This window comes from Sorex araneus, chromosome 5 (assembly GCF_027595985.1).
Source record: "Sorex araneus isolate mSorAra2 chromosome 5, mSorAra2.pri, whole genome shotgun sequence".
Taxonomy (NCBI): domain Eukaryota; kingdom Metazoa; phylum Chordata; class Mammalia; order Eulipotyphla; family Soricidae; genus Sorex; species Sorex araneus.
The window spans coordinates 5,387,019-5,406,657 of NC_073306.1; the positions used below are offsets into that span (position 1 = coordinate 5,387,019).

General features: G+C 60.6%; 1 protein-coding gene across 1 annotated transcript in view; it reads left to right on the forward strand.

Annotated features, from left to right (window-relative positions):
- The first annotated feature begins 5,837 nt into the window (after positions 1-5,837).
- TNFRSF8 (TNF receptor superfamily member 8) overlaps positions 5,838-19,639 on the forward strand; it is a 39,842-nt gene continuing 26,040 nt past the window's right edge. The window contains exon 1 of the mRNA XM_055138258.1: positions 5,838-5,897. Within this exon, the coding sequence (XP_054994233.1) occupies positions 5,838-5,897 (60 nt within the window). The remainder of the gene's footprint in view (positions 5,898-19,639) is intronic.

The window sequence follows — 19,639 nt, forward strand, 5'->3', positions numbered from 1 at the left end:
CAGTGCTCAGGGCTTACTCCTGGCTCTGTGCTCAGGGGTCACTCCTGGTACGGGGGGGATCATAAGTGGTGCCCGGGATCCAACCTGGGTTGGCCGCATATGAGTTTTGTGTGTGTGCATGCACGCACATGTGTGTACATATGTGCATGTGTGTATGTGCGTGTACATTCATGTGTGAGTGATGTGCGTGTGTGCGTGTGTGCACATGTGTGCGCACACTTGTGTGTGTGTGTGTGTGAGTGTGCGCACGCCTGCAGATGGATATGGATTCGGGCATCCAAGTTCCTCCCGCAGCCAAATGCCTCCCTCTGAGCCTCCCCCAGTCCCGGCAGCAGTTTCTGTGTTTATTTCTCTCTGTCTTCCCCCTGTCCCTCAGTGCTGCCAGGAGCCGGGGTCACACACCCTCTTGGTTCCCACACTTGCCTTGTTGTTGGGGTTCCAGGAATCTCATGGCCTGGGTCCCGCTCAGCCTGGGGATGGTGTCACTGGCCTGGGAACTTGGCCTCTTAGAAGTGCCCCGTTTGGGGGGCTGGGCGTGTGGCTGTGACCACCGATATCACTTCCCCAGACAAGTGGCTGGGAAAGGAGGGTTCAGGCAGAGGGTGGGGGCCGGGGGGGGCAGGACCCTGTGGGGGACGGGGCTCTCACGTCCCTGACTGGCTGATCTGCCAGCCCTTTGCTCCGAGGAGTCAGCCTTCCAGGAGGGGCCGTGACGCCGGAGAGACCCCCCGGAAATGGTTTACACTGGAGCTGTGCCTCTGCTCGACTCAGAATGAGCTGTGGTGGCGTTTTCGGGGGGCAGAGGAACCCTCAGGGCTCTCGGCCAGAGGGACAGTGGGGAGTGGTCCCGAGGGGGTCTTGGGGTCCCCGCGCACCCAGCTTCTCCCCTGCAGGCCGCTGAGTGCAGGTTCCTGACATGGGGCTTCTCAGCAGCCCGAGAATGTGGGGCTCCCACTCTGACTCACAGCTCGAGCTTGCGTCATGGTTCTAGAACTTACTCCGAGTGGTCTGAGACAGCGATGTCTCCCCTCACCGATCACTGGGGTTTCAACGGTCACTTTGGGGGCCGGAGAGATCAGACAGGCGGGAGGAAGGCGTTTCTCTTGCAAGTGGCTGGCCCAGCCCAATCCCCGACACCCCACATGGTCCTGTGAGCCCTGCCGGGAGCACAGCGCCAGGAGTAAGCCCCAGGCACCACTGGTGTGGCCCCAAAATCAAAATAAATAAGCAACCAATCCCTTTGTGGGTGACGGCGCCAGGGGCCTTGTCTGTACCCTGGGCACACTTTGTCCTGAGTGCAGGTGGCAGGGCTTGGCCCTGTGGCTCGGGGTAGAGCTCTGGCCTCACAGGTGTGAGGCCCAGGCTTGAGGCCAGGGCACTGAAAAACAAGACCAACGAACCGGAAACCCTGCCTGGTGCTTTTCTTTCCAAGAAGTCCACAGAACCCCGCCTCGATCTTTCCATCTGCAGGATGGGGCCATAACCCCTGGGAGGCTTCCTGGGAGAGCTGGACCCTACGAGGCGAGGTCCTCTCCTGCCCTTCCTGAGGGTGTCCCCCCGGGCAGGGCCTGGGGCTCCCACTTAGCCATGGCTGCCATCAGGGTCACCAGGGTGGAGCTTCTGGGATTGATCCGGGGCTGGGCTGGGCTTCCTGCTCCTCTGTGACTCGCCTCTCCGCTTCATGAGGGCCCTGCCCAGTGGGAAGGTTTATGGGAGACGGGGGGCTTGGGGGGCAGAGCTGAGGCCTGGGGGTCCCCCTGGCCGCGCTGTGCATTGTGGCTAAGCCTCAGCCTCCTCTTTTCCTCTCTGGGGGTTTAGGAAGAAATCTTGGATCGGGGGCACCCAGGGAGGAGCCCCAGACCTTGGGTAGCTCAAAAGCCTCTAGGCTGTGAGTCGGGGGAGGGCGTCTGAGCCGGGCAGGCGTCCCCAGAGAAGGGGCTTGGGGGACAGGTCCCTCCTGGGGCTCAGCCCCCCACCCCCGTCTGTTGGAACCGGCCCTTCCTGTGGGGGGCGGACAGTAGCAGCCTCAGCCCAGCCTGGTGGGTGGCCCAGGCGGCCTGTGCCCGGGCTGCCTGCTTTGGGGCACCGTCGGCCCCGAAGCACAGAGCTGGACGGGCCCCGGGAGTTCCCGGGTGGGCTCCCGCTGGCTCGGTGGCATCTCCCACGTCCCCCGGTGTCTGGGCTACAGGACAAGGGGAACCCCAGCGTGCTGAGGCCCGGAGAGACCCGGCAGGCTACGGGGCGCAGATCCGGGCTCCAGGCCTGGCCCCTGAGCCCCCGTCTAGTCTTCCTGCCCCTTGGGGGGCCACCTAGGCTGTGTGAGCCAGGCGGAGGCCCGTCGGGGTACGTGCGGACGTGGCCCCCTGCGGGGAGGGGCGTCTGTGCTGAGCCACAAGGAGAGGGATGGGAAGGACCTGAGATCCCCCCGAGCTCCCTCCCTGCACCCTGATGGCGGCCGGCCCCCGCCGCAGGAGAGGCCCACAGGCCTGGCCAGGCCCGCCCTGGGCCCCCAGAGTCTCTGGGGCCACAGCCCTCCTGCGGCACTGGGGACGGGCAATGAGCCGTTTGTTTCTTCCCGGCTCTGAGGAACCTGCTTCATCCGTGTCCTGCCCGCGGCTCCTTGTGGGAGCCGGCCCGGTCAGTCACCAGGTTCTGTCAGGGAAACCCCTGAGTTTCCTCAGTCAAGTCCTGCTCAGCACCAGAGGTGACATGGCTGACTCCCTGGAGAGTGCTCCCGCCTCCTGCCGTTGCAGGCTGGGGGCTGGGCCTCTACAGCTGTCTCTGGGGGGCCCACAACGGGACTGACAGCTGCGCCTCTCGGGGCCCGGGGACTTCCCCTCCTGTTCTTCAAAGCACTTTCACACACGGGGGGCAGAGGCGCCTCAGAGCTTCAGACGGACGGCAGCGGCAGTTTCGAGGGTGCAGGCTGCACTCCCGGGGCCCACCCCGCCCCTGGACACGGTCGGGGCTGCCAAGTGCCTGCTGAGCGTCCGCTGGGGCTCTGGCCCACCGCTTCCTGAACCCCACCAGGGCCTGGGCACGGATGGCACTTGAGGCTGCGTTGGCTGGGGGCCGGCTCCGAGGAGAGACGGGGAGAGCCATGTGCTCTGTGCTCCGTGCCGGGGGCCGCACGGGCCACGCTGGGGACGGGAGGAGGTAACTGTCCGTCCAGGCAGCCAGGAAGGGGCTGGGACACTTTCAGTTTGGGGGACTCCGGCCCAGTTTGCTCTAGGCCTCGGACCCTAGCCTGAAGAGTGGGTATAGGGGCCAGAGAGATGGTCAGGGGGTTAAGGCGCCTGTTTTTTTTTTTTTTTTTTTGCTTTTTGGGTCACACCCAGCAATGCACAGGGGTCACTCCAGGCTCATGCACTCAGGAATCACCCCTGGCGGTGCTCAGGGGACCATATGGGATGCTGGGATTTGAACCCGGGTCGGCCGCGTGCAGAGCAAACGCCCTCCCCGCTGTGCTATCGCTCCAGCCCAAGGCGCCTGCTTTAAGCATGCCCAGTCAGTATGATCCTGGCACCGAGTAGGGGTCCCTGAGTAAGCCCAGGGTGATCTCTGACCTCTGCTGGGCGTGTTGCACCTCCCAAATGAGTACAAAAACATGGTTTCCTAGGGGCTGGAGTGGTAGTACAGTGGGGAGGGCACTTGCCTTGCATGCGGCCAGTTGGTCCCCAGATCCGTGCCAGGGGTGGCCCCTCAGCACAGTACCTGGAGTAAGCCCTGAGCACTGCTGGGTGTGACCCCAAAGACAGAACGATAAAACGGGGTTTCCCTGAACACCAAGTAAATTATGCCAGAAAATTCTTAGAACCCTGCAAGCACCCCGAAACAGCTCTTGTTACTGTAAGTAAGTAGTAAGATCTGTTGCTGTATTATAATAGGAAACGATAGAATCGGGGACCCTGAAGTGTACTACAGCAATAAGTCACTTGCCTTGCGCCTGACTGACCCCATCTTGATCCCCAGGACCCCCTACGGTGCCCTGAGATAAGCCCTGATCACTGGCCCAACCTCCCCCCCGCCTCCCACAAAAAAGGTTTTCTCTGCAAAACTAGAACTCTTCTCCAGGTAATGAGGACCCCTCCCCAGCCACGCAAGGGCTCCTTGCAAGGGCTCCAGGCGAAGAACTAGCTTGGAAGGCCCCCCAACCCCAATTCATTTCTCGGGGACACACCCAGTGGCATGTATGAGGTTCTGGATTCAAGCCTTCCAGCACTGCAAAAGCAAAATAAAGTCCAAAGAATGGAAGAAGAGGTGGGAGAAATGTTTCCATGACTTTATCCCCTCCCCCTGCCCCTTGTTTTGGCCACACTTGGCAGTGCTCCGGGTTTACTCCTGGCTCTATGCTCAGAGGTCTCTCCTGGAGGTGCTCAGGGACTCAGGGGATCGAACCTGGGGTTCCTGCAGCTATAACATATGCACCAACGCTTGGGGTGTCTCCGTGGTCCCCCTCGATTACTTCCCCCACACGGGTTGTGTTATAGCCCTTGACTCAGCCATTCCCTGCTGTGATGCTCAGGGTATTTCCAGCCTTTATGAATAATGTTTGAGGAGATTTTGCTCTCTGTTCAGAACTTGCTTTTTCTCTTTTACCAGTTGAACTATTTCTTTACGAGGCTGAAATTATTGAGTCACAGTATATGGACCATGGGGGGAGGCTTTTGCTGAGAGCCGCCATGCTGCTTTCTGGAAAGGCTGTAACGTTTACCAGCAGAGGAAAGCAGCTAATTCTAGCTTCATCATAATGGTGGGTTTGACCTTGACCAAAGTTACTTCTACAAAAGCGAAAAAATTCCTAGTGATTCAATAAGTCTAAAAACGTATGAGGCCAGAGAGACTGTCAAAGAACGCGGGACAGTGTCTGGCCCCAAGTTCGACTCCCCCACCCCCACCCCACATAGCCCGCCGATCACTGCCAGGGGTAGCCGTGGTGGTCCCTGAGCTCTGTCTGGGGTCCCGGAGCCCCCCCAATTTCCTTGCTGAGGATGAGCACTGACCTATCAGGGATGAAACCTGGTCCAAGTGTGTCTTGGGGTGACCCCTGGAGCAATAACAACACAGCGGGTGGGGTCTCACTGCAGAGTCATGGTACAGGTCTCCGAAGTTGCTTTTACAGGATCTTTTCCGTTTACTGCAAAGGTGGCACTTTAGTTTTGATTTTGCCGGCCACATTCTGCTGTACTCGGGGCTGACTCCTGGTTCTGCACTCAGGGGTCACTCCTGGTGGGGCTCGAGGGACCAGAGATGGTGCTAGAGAGAGAACCTGGGTCAGCGCGGGCAAGGCAGGTGCCCTGCCGGCTGCCCATCACTCCCACTCACCTCCACCCACCTCACACTTCTCCCCTGCACTCAGCCGTTCAGCATCCACCTTGCTACTCACCAGCCTGCTACCTGTGTGTGTGTGTGTGTGTGTGTGTGTGTGTGTGTGTGTGTGTGTGTAGGGGTGTGGGGTGACCCTGTGGGAACTCTGGGGAGCCCCCAGAGCCCCTGACCCCGCCTCTTGTGGATGTGGGGGAGTCTCTGCCTTCCCCTGCCCACCGAGGTCGTTCTGAGGGGAGGGGCCAGGGAAGCAGAGGGGACCCCTGGGCGGGGCCAGCCGGTCCGGGGGAGGCGTCCCGAGACTGTCCCCGTTTTGTCTTATCTGGTGGCAGACCTTCCTGGCAAGCCACGTGGTTGGGCCGGTGCACCCCGCGTGCTCCGGCTGGCGGGGGAGAGGAGCGGGAGAAGGAGGCGCCTTCGGACCGACCCCGCGGCGCGCCTGCTGCCGGCCGCCCACCCGCGGCTCCCGCTGGCGCCCGTGGGTGCGGCCCGCGCCCCGCCCCGCTGCCGGCATGCGCGTCCTCTGGGTCCCCGCGCTGGCGCTCCTGGGCGCGCTGCGAGCCTTCCCGCAGGTAACGGGGCGACCGGCGCCCTTCCAGCCCGGACAGCCCGACAGGGGGCCGCGCAGGGGCTTCGCAGCTCCCCGCCTCCTTCTCGGCGCGGGCGTCGGCAGGCGGGAGGGTGGCGGGGCGAGCCCATTCATTCGGCTGTCACCCAGCAGGGTCCGGGCGCCCAGGAGAGGCCAGTGGGGACCCGGACCCCAGTTTCCCCTCTGTCCCTCCTGATCCTTAAAGGCCCGGGTCGGGGGCACCGCGACAGCCCCATCCCATCAGCCAACCACCTGTGGGGTTGGTGCCCATCCCTGCAAACAGCGGCAGGGCTGGTGTGTGTGGCGGGAAGCCAGGGCGCCGCTGAGTCCCGCTGAACCAGACCAGGAGAGGCTAGATAGTGTGTGTGTGTGGGGGGGGTCAGCACGCGGCCCCCTTTAATCCTGCAGGGAGGGGCGTCCGCGCTGTGGAGAGGCATCTAGGGATGGAAGCCAGGAGTGGGCTTCAGGCAGGAGGAGGGGGCGTTGGGGGCTGCAGGGGGCAGGTGAGTCCCCCCTCTTCAGTGGGATCCCTCACTCCCGAGAGAAGACAGAGGGGTCAGCCGACCGAGTCGTGGGGTGGACACACAGAGGGGTGATGGAACCCCCGTTTCATCTCTCCAAGCCCTCCGCTGATGATCTGGGGGGGCGAGAGCTCGGGGTGCCAGGGGCGGGGGGGGGAATAAAGGGGCGCCAGGACCGAGAGGCAGAGGCTCTCTGTGAGCGGTGACCGGAGCTCACAGTCTGGACAGAAATCCTTCTTCTACTCATTCACTAATTCATCTTTAGCTTTTGGGCCACACCCGGTGGGGCCCTGTACTCAGGGAGCACTCTCCTGGTGGGCTCGGAGGACTAGGTGGGATGTCTGGGATTGAGCCCCGGGTTGGCCGCCGCCGGCAAGGCAGGTGCGCTCCCCAAACCCCTTTTCACATGAAAGGAAGTCCCCGCGCTTAACGCTACAAGGAGTGGCCGGGTGGCTCCTGTGATCCATCCCCACAGGTGCCGCTTGTCTTGGAAGGTCTCTTCCGCCCCATTCCTCCCACGCTGCGAACGTTCCTGTCACGTGGGGTTTCCTGTCCATCACTCTAGACCAGCGTCGGAGGAGCATGCAGGGTCTCTCTGGGCTCCACTGGGCGAGCCGGCGCTCGCCTCTCCCCCCTCCCCCCACCCCGCTCTCCTCTCCGGAGCGCTGTTGGCTCGTTTCTCTGGAGCACAGCTGGTCCTTCGTGCTGCCTCTGAGTGTCCGCAGTGTGCAGTGGCCGGCTTGCCCTGACCCCACACACCCTCTTCCCAAACACAGTCTTCTGCCAAACGGGCTTTTGTCATGCACTGCTTTATGCCCTGCCGGGTGGACTACTGGCTCTCTCTGCTGGTTGATTGACTGATGGTTGATCTTTAGTGTTTGTTTGTCCTCTGCAGAGAATGTGGTGCTTCTTTCCCGGAGGACAGGGTCAGGGCGAGGGGAGCCTGGAGGTGACCACGTGGCCAGCCTCCCCATCACTCCCCCCCCCCGTCCCCCCACCCCCAACGCTGCAGGTTTCAGACTAGCCACTTCCCCACCTCCTCACCTGAGACTTTCCATCTTACCAGTTTTAATTTTTGTCGATGTGAGCAGTGAGAAGGGCCACATCCCCGCTGTCTTTTCTTTATTTGCATTTCCCGCCTCATGGCACCTGTCGTGTGTTGGATGCTGTGGCGTGTTTCTTGGCAGGATTCAGGTATCTGTGTTTCGGGGGGGGGGGGGAGGGGCTGGCTCCGCCCACAGGCCCACCCTGGCTAGGTGCTTCGTCCCACCCTTCAGCCTCTGCCTTCTTGGCTTTCAAGATGGGGAAGGCTTGAAGATTCCAGAGAAGGGCTTGTGGCTTTTAAACCCTGTCCCGCCACCCACTGAGAAACGGTGCTCAGTGACCGGTGCTCATGGGGGGCAAGTATGTTTTCTTGCCCGTGTATCACCTTTGGGACTCTGCTTTGGTCTCGCCCAGAGCGGATTTAGTGATGTGTCCTAGGGATTTAGTGATGTGTCCCCACCTCCCGCCCTTCCCATGAAGGACTCTGGGGTGTGGGGTCCGGGGGCAGAGATCCAGAAACGCTTCTGCAGACTTAGAATCCCACCCCTAGCCCTGTCATCCTCTTTTTTGCCACCCCCCCGCCCCCGTCACTCTCCCAATTCTATTTCCTGCCCAATTTAGACTTCCGCCAGCGGGTCGTACCTCCAAAAAGGACCTCGGGGATGAAACTTTGGGGGTGCTGGCAGAGAAACCCCTCCCATCGGGGTTCCCCAGATGAGTGCAGACCTTGGAGGGTTGGGCGGGCAGGGCGGACTTGCAGAACCCCACCTTTGCCAGTGGAGGGGAGGGGGGACCCCCGCTGTGAAGGGGTGGAGAAGCCCGGTGAGCTCTGAGAGGCGGGCGGGCGTTACTCAGCCCGCGAGCAGCCGTGCTGGAAGGCGGGCGCGCTTACTGTAAGCAGCTCAGCACCACTCATCTCTGACCTCCACTTCTTTCTGGCACTGATTCACTCTCAGGCCCAGCAGCCCGTTTGTCTCAGGAGCACCGTCGGAAGGGAAGCGGGCACGGGGCGGGCTGCACCTGGGCTGAGGAGCCCCCAGAAGTGCGGGGGTCCTGGGGCCTGGAGGTTGGTTGTCTCTGTCTGGGTCAGGGAGGTGGTGGGACGCCAGCCCTGATGCTGGGGTGGCTTTCCCAGCACTGACCCTCTGTTTTCCTGCCCCTGAAGCCCCCCGGGGGGTGGAGGAGCTTTCCCTGAGGCCCAGGCCTAGTGGGGGGCGGCAGGGGGGAGGTGGGGTGGGCAGAGAAGGAACCAGCCTGGGGTCCTGTGGCTCAGATAGACAAATGGCTGCGGGGGCCAGGCCAGTAGTCTGTGTCTCTCTCCCTGCCCACATGGGCCCCCTGGCCACAGGGCTGGGACAGGGACCTTGTCCCCCAGTATCAGCTGCCAAGCTGGGAAGCACTGCGCCGTCTCCGAGGCCCCCCTGGTGTGGAGCAGCTCCTTTGCCAGGGGCGGGGAAGGGAGTCGGGGTCACGCCCAGCCGAGCTCAGGGCTCCTGGCTCTGCACTGAGGGAACTTAGAAGTGTCTCCTGGGTTGGCTGTGTACGAGGCCAGCGCCTGCCCCTGCACCAGGCTCCGACCTCACGGAGGAGCTTTTGACACGCAACTTCGTCCCTCAACACATTCAGAGCCGAGTCCCGGGGCTTTTGTCCACGTTTTCATTCATCCACTGAGTCTCTGGGGAATTTCATTGACATCTTCATTCATTTGTTCGGTCTGTGGGGCCTGGCATTCATGCCTTCATTTGCCCTCTAAGTCTAGAGGAATTTTTTTTTTTAAATTTTGGGTCACACCCGGCGATGCTCAGGGGTTACTCCTGGCTCTGCACTCAGGAATTACTCCTGGCGGTGCTCAGGGTACCATATGGGATGCTGGGAATCGAACCCCAGTCGGCCGCGTGCAAGGCAAACGCCCTCCCTGCTGTACTATCGCTCCAGTCCCTAAGTCTATAGGAATCTTGATCCACATCATTCATTTACCAAGTCTCTGAGGAGCGTCACACATTTCCTTTCACTTTCTAAGTCTACGGAAACCTTTTTTCCATTTTTTTTTTTTTTTGGCCATACACAGCCGTGCTTAGGCCTTAGTCCCGGCTCTGAGCTCAGGGAACCCAGGCATGTAAGGCAAGTGCTCTGCCCATTGTACTACCACTCCGGCCCCTTAGCCATGTATCCTTCATTATCAAGCCCCTGGGGACCTTCATTCACATCTCCAACCATTCACTGTCTCCGGGAACTTCAAGCAGATCTTCATTCATGCACCAAGTCTGTAGAGCTTTTCATTCACAGCTCTGTCCACTGGCTGTTTCTGCGACCTTCATTCATGTCTTCGTTCATTCTGTTTCTGGGGACTTCCCTCCGGCTTCTCCCTCTCTCACAGTCCCCAGTGACAGCCCCTGATTTATTCTTTCACCGACTCAGAATCCCAGCGGGGCAGCTGCCGTGGGTCCGCATTACGGGCCAGCTCCTGTCCCAGGGTCTTCCGGAGGGTCACTCGGCCTCTGTGGCTGGCCTCTGGGGTCAGGGCGCCATCATGTCCTTTATTTATTTAATTATTTATTTTATTTTATCACCATGTGGAAAGTTACAAAGTTCTCAGGTTTATGTCTCAGTTATACCGTATTCAAACACCATCCCTTCACCAGTGCCCATATTCCACCACCAAAATCCCCGGTATACCCCCCGCCCCCCCCCCCCAATTGTATAACTGATGAATCGTGTCCTTTTTGAGGCTCTGTAAGCCACCCTGGGTCAGCTCGGACACTGTAAGGAGTCTGTGATGTGCATTAATGTCTCTTCTCCAAGCTTCTCCAAGTACCGACCACATTCTGGTTCTGCAAACCCCGCTAGCCTCTTTCCAGCCCCCATAGATCCGTCAATCACAACGCTCAGGTCCTTCAACATCAACACCTCACCCCACATGCGTCCACGTCTCTAACTCACTCAACAAGCAGTAATGAAGCGCCGACTGTGTACCTAGGTAGGGCAGTCCAGGTGCTGTGTCTGGGCTGGCAGATGCCACTGCCACGGGCCGGATTATATGCCAGCTGGAGTGTGTGTGTGTGTGGTGACACTGGGGAGGTGCAGGACACCTCTCCTCTCAGCGGGAAGGAGGGCCCCCCTCCTCCCCCGGCAGGAGTGGGGCAGGGGAGCTGGGGGAACAGGAAGAAGGCTGGAGTGGAGTGGGCAAGAGGGAGACAGGGAAGTGGACGTGGCCAGACCTTTGTGGACTGTGGAGAGGGGCTTTTGCCAAGGGTGATGTCACAGGGTGAATTTGGGGGTGGGTTGCGGGGAGCGCCAGAGACGGAACCCAGAGCGTTCTCCATGCAAAGCAGCCTGTGTGTCAGCACTGAGCTTCCTCCTGGCCCCCCCCGCCGCCGAGTCCTTCTTCGAGCTCTCTCTGACTGCTGGGGTGTTGGGGGCACTGCCGGTCAGGGGCTCACACCGGGAGGGGACAGCAGAGACCGGAAGCTGACATCAATGGGGTGTGGGTGCAGGGGGCAGAGGGGCACCAGGAACCCTGTCTGGCCGGGGGCCCAGCTAAGCGGGGGCGTGAGCATGAGGAAACCAGAGCACGGTGGGCGAGACCCACCCGAGCCGGGCTTCGCTGCATTTGCGTGTGGGCTGGGGGGCTCTCTGCAGAGCGGGGGTCCCGGGAGGGTCTCTGGATTGGGGACCCACATTGTCGGGGCCACCTGGCCTGGCCCGAGCAGCACCCACACCTCCCTCTCGGGGCCCCTGACCTCTCTCCACGAGGCCCGGGACGCCGCCCGTCTGGGCCCACTCGTCCGGCTGGGTCCTGACAGCGGCAGAGACTGCGGCCCACCGCTGCCCAGACTCGTTTTCCTCGTCGCTGTCCCTGCCACCAGGGAGGTCAGAGGCGGAGGGGGCAGCGCTGGCAGCAGAGGGGGATCTGAGCTGGCCGTCCCCCATGCCTTGGGTGCCCTCTTTGTTCTGCCACCTGCCCCTTGCCTGAGGTCCCCTGCCAGGACGCGGGGACCCCGGTGGCTCCCCAGCTCCAGCCGGGTCCCTTTCACCACGCGTGGTCGCCATGCCCAGGAGCTAGACGTGGACCCCAGGGGCCACCCCACATCGCGTCTCGTACCTGGCCCCTCGCCTTGGCCCAGTCTTACGCGAGGGAGACCCCAGAGCATCACGGTTATGGGGATAGGCGTTCGGTCAGTCCCCCGGGATTGTTTTTTTTGGGGGGGTCACACCCGGCGCTGCACAGGGGTCACTCCTGGCTCATGCACTCAGGAATCACCCCTGGCGGTGCTCAGGGGACCATATGGGATGCTGGGATTCGAACCCAGGTTGGCTGCGTGCAAGGCAAACGCCCTACCCACTGTGCTATCGCTCCAGCCCTCCCCCGGGATTTTGTTTTGGGGACCATCCCTGGTTCTGCGTGGGGCACCATAGTGAGATTCGAGCGAGGCTTAAAGCGGCACCCACAAGCTAGGCAAGTGCTCAACCTTTTTGCTCTTTCTCTGGGCCCAGACCCCCAAATTTCTCTCTACCTTTTGGCTTTGGGGGTTATACCCAGCAGGGCTCAGGGCTTCCTCCTGGCTCTGTGCTCAGGGGTCACGCCTGGTGCGGCTCAGGGGCCGGGGTCTGGTGCCAGGGTTGACCTTCTGGCCCCCACTTTTGTTTGGAGGCCACAGCCAGTAGTGCTCCCAGTAGTGCCCCAGAGCCATGAGGTGCCAGGGTTTGAGCGCCAGCCTCCTACATGCCTCCTGCATGTGCCCTTTGAGCACCCCCACCCCGCCTTCCCCTACTCTGAGACCGAACATGGACCAATTTAGGTTGCCGCTCTGTGCCTCAGTTTCCCCGGCCCCATTGTTGGGGGATAGTAACAGTAGCTACCCCCGAGGGCTGTTGCCAGGTGGGGGAATCGTGACTCCTGTGGAGAGACCCCTAGTGTGTGAGCAGCTGTTATTAGGTGCCAGCTGCCTGCCAGGTGTGTGCCAGGCCAGTGCTGTAATTGATTTTTCTTGTTTGGGGGCCGCACCCCGTGATACTCAGGGTCACTCCTGGCTCTGCACTCAGGGGACCCTGCGGGATGCAAGGCACCCGCCCTCCTGCTGTGCTCCCTCTCCATGGCCTCCGCCTGTGCCTGCGGTCTGCGTCAGGGACGGTCAGTACTGGGTGCCAGGCCTGTGGGTGCCCTCCGGACCCTCAGCAGGGCTGCGTCGGGGTCCCTGTCTCCATCTGCTTTTCTGGCCTGCTGGATGCTTGCGGGGATGGGGGGGCTGCCCCCAATGCTGCCAATGAGCCAGGCCCACGACATGCTAAGGAGTCACCTGTGGCCTCGGAGGTGGGGCCGGTCTCGCCCTCCCCGCAGGGAAATGCAGACTGTGGCCGGTACAGGCTGGTGACTCAGTGCGGGCGACAGAGAGCCAGGCCCTTGTTCTTGAGCCCCTCTCCCCCCCGCCCAAGCTCACCCAGTGTCCTTGGCAGTGCTCGTCCTGGGTGCTCACTGTGCTGGGGACGGTTTCAGGGCTGGCTGCATTTCTCCAGGTCTGAGAAATCACTGTGTCTTTTGGTTTGGTTTGGTTTTGATTTTGATTTTTGATCACCTGGTGATGCTCTTGGGGCCTACTCCTGGCCCTGCACTCAGGGACCACTCCTGGCTTGGGGAGCACGCGAGATGCCGGGGGTCCAACCCGGGTCGGCCGCATGCGAGGCGAGTGCCCTTCCCGCCATGCTGTGGCTCCGGCCCCAGTTGTCCAGTTGTTGGCCGGTTTGTCGTGGCCGCTCACGGCAGTTCTGGAGCGTTCAGGAAACCTGTGCTCCGTCGCTGGTCCCCACGGGCCTGGGACAGTTTCCAGAAGAGGGGGGGACTTCATTAGGAAGGGGAGGACCAGCAGCTGTAGAATTTGACTTCTAGGCCAGACGTCAGCCCCCCTCAACCCTGCCGGCCCCTCCTCCACCCTGTGTAGGAGGGGCCGGCAGGGTTGAGGGGGGCTTCCCGTGGCCAGAGGCAGTGTTTCTCAAAGTCACTTCCAGGGAACAGTAGTCCCATGACAAAAGGGTTCAGTGGCTGAGGAAGTTGGGGAGCCTTTGGTGTCTCTGCTCCCCAGCCTTTGCCTGGAAGCCTGGCGAGCCCCTAGCAGGCCTGGGGAGGCTCTGAGACTTGCCACAAAGTCCTCTCCGGTCAGGGATGGAGCCGGGGGTGGGGGGGAGGGGGCTGGAGCTGTCGAGCGAGGCGTTCCCGGCACCATGTGGTCCTGCCAGTGGACCCAGGAGTAGGGGGTGACCCGCAGAGGCGAGGCAGCCCGGGCGGGACAGGGCCTGTGTGCGGGGGCCTGGCTCCTCTGCCCTCCCAGCCTCCCCCCTGCACTCCCTCACTCCCGCTGGGACGACCCAGCTAACCCCATCGCCGGAGCGGCTGCAAATCTGCGGTTGCAGATCTGGGCCGTTTCCCCCCTCACGGTCCTCCAGCCCCGAACCTCTGCCTGTTCTCTGAGCATCTCCACGGAGCTTCCAGGGCCGCGTTCCCGCGGGACCCTCCCGGGATGGGGACTTGTCTCTGCCCAGAACCGGCACACGCCTCTCCCGCAAGCTCGGGGCCCGCAGGTGACCCCAGTTCCCTCCTCCGCTGAGGGTCCTGAGCGTCACCCAGGCAGAGACAGCGGCTCAAGGGGCTGCTGGCCCAAGTGTGAACCCGGCACCAGCTGTGACTTGGTGGCCCCCATAACGCCGCATGGCTGGCCCCTAGCAGTGACCCAAACAGCCTGGGCCCCTGGGCCCTGCTGGGAACCCCCAAACCTTAGAATAACCCCCAGCTTTCCTAGTTTCTAGACGCCTCCGTGTCCCTTGGCTCCTGGCCTTTCTCTGCTGCCAAAGAGGCCTTGGCCCACCCCATCGCTCCACCCGTCTTTCGGACTGCAGCGCCTCTGTCTTTTGCAGTTTTTCAAATTTTATTTTTAAAAAAGATATTTTGCTGCTTTGGGACCCGTCCTAGCAGTGCTTCGCGGGCTGCTCTAACTAGGTCAGTGCTCAGGGGCCCCTGGCGGGTTCGGGGGCCATATGTGGTGAACCTGGGTCGACCATGGGCAAGTGCCATATGCTCTACTTTCACTCCAGACCTTTTTTTTTGCATTTTTATTTTGTTTTGGGGCCACACCCAGCGATGCTCAGGGGTTCCTCCTGGCTCTGCACTCAGGAATTACTCCTGGTGGTGCTCGGGGGACCATAGGGGATGCCAGGGGTTGAACCTGGGTTGGCCACTTGGAAGGCAAACACCCTACCTGCTGTACTGCCGCTCCAGCCCCTTTTTGCCCTGTTTAAAAGAAAGCAAGGGTCGGAGCAGTAGTACTGTGGGGAGGTTCTTGCTTTGCATGCAGCTGACCTGGGGTTGATCCCACCATCCCATATGTCCCCTGAGCACCACCAGGAGTCATTCCCGAGTGCCAAGTCAGAGTAAGCCCTGAGCACCACGGGGTGTGGCCCCTAACCAAAAAACAAGCATGGGAACAAACAAAAAAAGAACTCCGAGACTGAAATTTAAAAACAATTAATTTTTGTAGGGGTCACAGCTAGGCATCCTGGGGGGGCCCTGGCTGTGGGTTGAACTCAGGCCTTTGCCATTTGGTAAAGTTTTTTGTTTTCCTTGGCGCTGTGTTTTGTTTGTTTGTTTGGGGCCCCACCCGGCAGTGCTCAGGGCTTCCTCCTGCCCGTCTCTGTGCTCGGGGGTCACTCCTGGTGGGGCTCAGGGACCATGTGTGATGCCGGGGACTGAGCACAGGGTAGGGCCGCTGTGTTGAAAGGGAAGAAACTAACCCCTGATCATCAACCATCCCTGCTCAGTTTTGTTGTTTTAGGCTCACACCTGCAAGTGCTCAGGGGCTGCTCTCAGTTTAGTGCTCTGGAGTTGCTCTTGATGCTCAGGGGACCATATGCAGTGCCAGAGGTCAGGGGCTCGAATGAGAGTGAGTGCTCAGCCCAGCCCGGCAGAAAGGGTCAGTCCGCCTGGGGCCGTGGGAGGGGCCCTGTCTGGGTGGGCCCCTGTCGTACACGTCAAGGGGGTTCTGTCTGCCAGCGAGAAGGCTCAGCCCAGTGGCTGGGGCTCAGCAAACGGAGGGGGGCAGAACAGGGCATGCAGCAGCCCCTCCAAGCTGGGGGGGGGACCCTTTGCCCTTTGCAGGTGGCAGAGAGATGGACCCTTAGTCTTAACCACCAGGAGGCGCCCGAAGAGCCCCCCACTGCACCCTGATTTTAGCTGTCTGCAACCTGGGGCTGTGATCAGGGAGGGCTTCCTTGAGGAAGTGGCAGGCACTAGTGAGACTTGAAGTGGGGGTGCGGGCTACAGGGCTGGGGGTGGAGTGGGGGACACCAAATGACTGGGCAGCGCTCTGAGCTGGGGCCTTTGGGTCTTTTGCCCAGATGTGGGGAAACCTCTGAGTGCCTCCCCTCGTGTGGAGGCAGAGGGACAATCAGGGTGGGCTTTGCTGGTTTTGGGGGGGTGTCTGCATCATTGTGGGGGCCCAGGCAGCTGTGCGGACATCCCTGGGGGCAGTAGTCCAGCTGACAGTGGGAAATGCTGGTTTGGCGCAGGTGTGGTCGCGCAGGCTTGTGACAGGAAGCCACACTCCGGGATGGATGGATTGATGGTGGCTTTTTGGCCAGAGCCGGTGGTGCTCAGGGCTTACTCCAGGCTCTGTGCTCAGCCATCACTCCTGGCAGGGCTCGGGGGAGCCATTTAGGGTGCCTGGGATGGAGCCTGGGTGGGCCGCGTGCAAGGTCAGCGCCTACCTGCTGAAGTACCTCTCTGATCCGCCCGCAACTTATGGAGTGGCGTGAACCGGCCAATGTTTATTAAAAACAAAATTGGAATGAGAACGCAGACGGCTGCTGCACATGGTTTGCCTGTGGGACCCTGAAACTGTGCCTGGGGCTCCGTTCCCCAGAGCTGCCTGTTTTCCTGGGCCCCAAAGTGAGAAAAGTCCTCAGCACTAGGCTAAGAGTAGCCCAGAAACCCAAAGTAAATGAAAGCAAAAACCCAGAAACAGACAAGAATGATGCATTCCTGGAGCCATAGCGCAGCGGGGAGCCTTGCATGCTGCCGGCCCAGGTTCAATCCCCCGCACCCCAGATGGTCTCCCAAGCACCGCCAGGAGTAATTCCTGAGTGTGGAATTTACTCAGTTGCTCCTGAGAGCCAGGAGTAACCCCTGAGCATCGCTGAGTGTGGCCCCCAAACAAACAGAAAGACGGGTGCATTCCAGCCTGCGTGGGACAGTTTTTGCTCAAATCCCACCTGAACGCTGCCTGCTTTGGAACTTGGCTTTTGTTTTGTTTTGTGACACACCTGCGTTTGCTCAGGGGCCAATCCAAGCTCCGTGCTCGGGGGATCATGTATAACGTCAGGGATAAAATCAGAGTAAACTGACCGCAAGGCCCGCACCTTCGTCCTGGGCTGGGTCTCCGGCCCCGTCCTGCCTTGGAGCTCTAGAGAAGCTTTAGAACTTCTTGGACCTCAGTTTCCTGGTCTGTAAAATAGGACCGTGAGTGTAGAGGTAGAACTGGGTTTCTGCATCTGGGACTAGACCCCAAGGAATGCCGGTGTTGTTGGTCGCCCACCTGAGTAAGACACACGGGAATCTTCCAGGCTGGGCTCGCCTCACCCCCAGTCTCCAAACTCTGCTCGTACAGGTGAGCCCAGCCCCCTTCTCTGTTCCGCTGGGCCCCGATGGGGCTTTTTGAGAATGAAACTCCCCCGTCTTGCAGGGAGAGTCAAAGGAACCTGCCATGGGCTTCCTGTGGGCAGGGCCGAGCCTCTCTTTATCTTGATGTCACTGAGTCTGGGCCCTGGGGTCTGACTGTGCAGCCCTTTGCCCTGTGGTCACCTCACTGGCGGGGAACCCCACCCAAAAGCCCCCTTCAGGACTGGGCTTCCCCTGCTGCCTCCCCTTTTGGACCGCCTCTCCCCCACCCCGCCCCCCGCAAGCTGGTGGCCCAGACATTCTCCTTGTCTCTCCCCACCCCAAGAGGCGCTGCCCGGGTGAATTGGGCACTGTCTCTCTCAGAGGTCCCAGCCCTGCCCGGCTCCCTGGCACTCAGCAGGGCCTGGCAGAGGGTGACATCAGCAGCAGCCGGGGGTCACGCCCGACCCCCACCGCTCCTGACCCCAGGCTCTCAGTGGAGGGGGGGGGCGCCCAGGGGCTCTTGTCTTGGTGGTGCATCTGCATGTGTGTCCGGCATCAGCCCCGTTTTCTGGGCGCAAAAATGATGACGCCACCGGCCCCAAACAAGCAGAAACAAAATTCCCCAGTGACTCTTCGGGAAAATGGCAACCACAGAGGCGAGAGGCGGTCAGCGGGTGCGTGTCCCCTTCTGCCTCTCCGGGACTCCTGGGTCCAGTCCCTCTGGGAGGTCAAGGGGACTAGCTCTGCCCTGCTGAGCCCCATATGGGAATAGAGCACCCCCAAATCCTGTGCTCCTGGGTGATGGCTCTGCAGGGCTCTGGGCTCAGCTGCACAACCCTTCCCTGCCTTCGCTCCCGTCAGGAGAGAGCGTCCCCTGGTGGCAGCCTGTGGCTCTGCTGTCTAGTGAAGCACATTCCTGACTGATTTTACTTACCTGTTGGTTCTTTTTGGTTTGGGACCTCACCTGGTGGCACTCAGGGGCTACCACGTGGCTTTGTGGTCAAGAGCTCTGACCTGGCTCGGGGACCTACGTAGTGGCAGGACTTGGACGGGGGTTGACTGTGTGCAAGGCAAGTGCTCTAACCCTTGTACTTACTGTGTCTCTGGCCCAACATTGGAAATTGTACCTAAAAATTTGTTGTTGGTTTTCAATAAGATTTTTGTGTTTCTTATTTTTCTGAGTGATTCTTTTTTTTTTTGGGGGGGGGTGTCACACCTGGCAATGCTCAAGGGTTACTCCTGGCTCTGCACTTAGGAATTGCTTCTGGTGGTGCTTGGGGGACCATATGGGATGCCGGGGATCGAACCCGGGTCGGCCGCATGCAAGGCAAATGCCTTTCCCCACTGTCCTATTGCTCCGGCCCTCTGAATGATTCTTAATTTTTACTTTTTTCCTCGCTAGTTTTCTTTTGCAGTTAGAAAAAAATAATATTTTCTTTGCTATGCCAAGGATGTCTTGCTACACTCAAGTTTTCTGCCCCTGGGTCACAACCCTGGTCCCCACATTTTTATTTTAAAGATAGGCAGAGAGGGGGTGAATGGGACACAGTGATGTCCACACGGCCTTGCTGTGTGACCACACCTCTCGGAGCCTCAGTTTCCTCGTCTGTAACACGGGGTTGCCATCCAGGACTGTCGTGTTATAAAGACACTGGTGTGTGATTTGGGATCCCTCATCCCTGCAGCTGCCTCGGAGGGAGGGTGTGGGGCTGGGAAGTGACCAGTGAGCAACGGGCACCCCCTCACCCCCCAGCCCTGGCAAAGGGAGCAGCCGGGCCAGGGTTGTAACTGGGAATCAATAGGTGAAACCAGGAGAGAAGCCAGAATTTTGCCCAAACTCAGGTATCCTCACCACCCCGTGCTTATCCCTCACAGCTCCGGGAGTCCCGGGATTCAGGAGAAGATCAGGTTCCCAGAGCCGGAGCGGTAGGACAGCGGGTAGCGTGTTTGCCTTGCACGCAGCCCTCCCGGGTTTGATCCCCGGCATCCCATAGGGTCCCTCGAGCACCGCCAGGAGTAATTCCTGAGTGCGGAGCCAGGAGTCACCCCTGCGCATCGCCGGGTGTGACCCAAAACGGAGACGGAGAGTCAAGAATCCACCTGCACTCAGCGTTTCTGTCACTGTCACTCCACTTCCCCTCGACCCCCCCCCCCCCCATCAGCATCCAACAGAAACATATTCTTGCGTGCATGGAGTGTAAGCTCTGGAATGTTCCGGCAGCACTGTCCAGGGGGATCAGAGGTGGAAGGAAGCGGGTCCATCCAGATTGGGCCAGGTAGACAGAAGGTCCACAGGGACGCAGCGAGGCAGGCAGTGGACATGGATGAGCAGCTGCCGTCTGCGGCCACGCCGGGGACTCTTGTTCTTAGGCCCGTCATTACCCAGGTCCCATGCGAGGGAGGGTGTGCGGGGCCGCGATAGCACAGCAGGGAGGGCGTTTGCCTTGCACGCGGCTGACTCGGGTTCGATCCCTCGCATCCCATAGGGCCCCCGAGCACCCCCAGGAGTGATTCCTG